Source organism: Perna viridis, chromosome 14 (assembly GCF_037379345.1).
Source record: "Perna viridis isolate PV_CMFRI_1.1 ecotype Kerala chromosome 14, ASM3737934v1, whole genome shotgun sequence".
In the NCBI taxonomy this organism is placed as follows: Eukaryota; Metazoa; Mollusca; class Bivalvia; order Mytilida; family Mytilidae; genus Perna; species Perna viridis.
Genome location: NC_142458.1, coordinates 33,579,521 through 33,582,053, shown reverse-complemented (window position 1 = coordinate 33,582,053; position 2,533 = coordinate 33,579,521). Strand labels below are relative to the sequence as shown.

Here is a 2,533-nt window from a genome sequence, read left to right as displayed (position 1 = left end):
TGGTGTTGTTATATCGCAGGACTGTAGAAATCGTTGTCCATGATGTTCTTTGATGTTGTCATGGATTACCTGCAGTATGTTGGTGCCAAGTAGAAGAGGTACATGTGCATTGTAATGGCTGTCAGGTACCACAAGTAGTACACATGGGTAGTTGGTGTTCTGATTCAAAAGCTGTAATTCTGCCTCTATAAATCCACTATACGGTAGCTGTTGTCCTCCGGCACATTCTATATCTAACAAACTGCTGATGTTCTGAAGTTTAGTTGCATTCATATTGGTGTTGTAATAACTATTACTGATGGTTGATACAGTAGATCCAGTATCTAGTAGTGTCTTAACAAGTTGTCCATTAAGCTTTACTTCAGTCTCTGTGGGTTGTCCAAATAATCCAAGTGGTACGGTCTTTTCCTTTTCTTGTGTATGACCTGTCGTTGAGTTGTTCAAGCCTAGTGGCGGCCCTGCTCCATAGGCTTCTGGCGGTTTAAATCCTTGTGACTGTTGGGTGGGTTAGCACATCCTATTTTCTTATGTCCTTCTTGGCCGCATCGATAACATACTATCTTATTTGCTTTCTCTGTTTCAGTTCTTGAAGTTGATGTTAATTGGCGTTGAGATCTAGGTCTCCATTGTCTTTCCTGACGTTGTGGTTGTTGGTTATAGCTTCCTCTATAATATCCATCTTGTTTGTTATTATGGTATGTCCGTTCCAATCTATCAAATCGTGTGGTCAGTTGCTGTATCATTCCTTTTAATTCACCATTCTCATTAGGTTGGGATGTATTTTCTGCAGATGTTGTTATTGCTCGGGCAGGTTGGGGCTTCTTTGTAGTTTTCCTGTCCTCATGATCTCTTTCTATCTGTCGCAGTGCTATGCGCAGTTCATCAAAATCTTTAATGGAATCGTACTTGTGTCCCGATACATCTTTCAGTTCAGGTTTAAGTCCTGCCCATAACATGGAGTGTAACATGCTGTTGGTATCTCTCTTCTGAACTATCTGTTTGTCTACAGCTTTTCCAATGATGTATTCCAATCTACAACTCCATTTGGTGACGGATTCATCTTCTTCTTGTCTTGCTCGGTAGAAAGTGGCCAGTAGATCTTCTTTACTTTCTACGGCTCCATAAACACTGTCAAGCTTGTGAATAATCTCTGGTAAAGATGCTTTTGGTCCAAGATGCATAGCTATCATTCCAGCATCACCCTTGAACGATCTCCTCACAGCATAATTGATGTTTTCTGGGTCATATAATTTGTCTTGCTGTAGTCCACAAACTTCATAGCGCCACAGCTCATATGAGGTTTCTCCTTTGTTGTTGTTTCCAGAGAAGTTGGTTATTCTGGGTGGATCCCTCATCCTGAGTATATTGTCCTTGCTGGTTTTAGAAGGCTCATCTGAGTGTTCTGGCTTTGGTTCAAGTTCACCAGTTGACGCTAGATAATTGCGCATCCAATCCTTTACTCCTTGGACATCTCCCTTTGGTGTTGATTTAACCTCTTCCTTCAATAACTTAAGGAATGCACGATCCTCTGCTGAAATGTCTTCATCCGTGATGATGGCATATAAAGTGAAAAATGCTTCAAAAAATAACCTTAAACCTTTAAATAGAGTAGAACTACAAAATAAATTATCAAAAGAAAAAAAAACAAAATAAACCCTAGAGGTCTACAATAAATGATATTTGCAGTACAATAAGGTCAAGTTCAAGTATATGCACAACAACTTACCTTTAGGATACACAACCTAAACTTGGATATGAATTGTAAAACTTTTACGTTCACAAATCCATCTCAATAGAATATACAAATAATATAGGTACTGAAATACTTAATGAAATTGGCGTATAATCGTACTAATATAGGAAAGGAGCTACTGACGAACAACACCAGCAACAACTGATAGTAACTGACCTCGATTCAAATAACTAGAGTTACTTCCCCTAGACCAAAAAAAAAAACAAAAAAACAAAGACCTACTTGATAGTAAAGATGTAAGTCAAACTAAGTGCACAAGGGTTAAGGTATAAGGTTGGTAAGGTCAGGATAATTAGTAAATGTTATTGATGGACAAGTGTTACAAGGAATTGTACTCTCAATCACTATTGCACCCTGTTAAGTACCTATTTCAATTCTAAGTTTATCAAAAGTTTAATTAGACTATTATTTTTATGATAAAGTCAAAATCTTAAATGTATTAAACACACTTAAGTACTGGTTTATGAACAGTTCAACACATAACGTTCAAGTAAATCAACACAGCACAAACATATACTAGACAAAGTAAGACAAATATATACATGTACACACAAAATAATCACTAAGTTCTAACACAAACACCACATGTATAAATGTAGGTTAAACACAAATACTGAACTTTGTACAAAATGTAAACACAAACATGTGTCAATCAATGTCCTTTATGTGTGGGTCACACGGAATATGAGTAAGTATACACAGTGATGTTACTGCGCTTCAGTAGCTTTCAGTAAACCTCAATGTGTATTACAATATGGCATGAACTTACATGTACATAAG

General features: G+C 37.1%; 1 protein-coding gene across 1 annotated transcript; it reads right to left on the bottom strand.

Moving 5' to 3' along the window:
• Positions 1-446: 446 nt before the first annotated feature.
• LOC148599063 (uncharacterized) lies at positions 447-2,283 on the bottom strand. The gene has a single exon (XM_088560279.1). The coding sequence runs from the start codon at positions 1,446-1,448 to the stop codon at positions 447-449; it is 1,002 nt and encodes a 333-aa protein (XP_088416405.1). The 5' UTR covers positions 1,449-2,283.
• Positions 2,284-2,533: the final 250 nt, after the last annotated feature.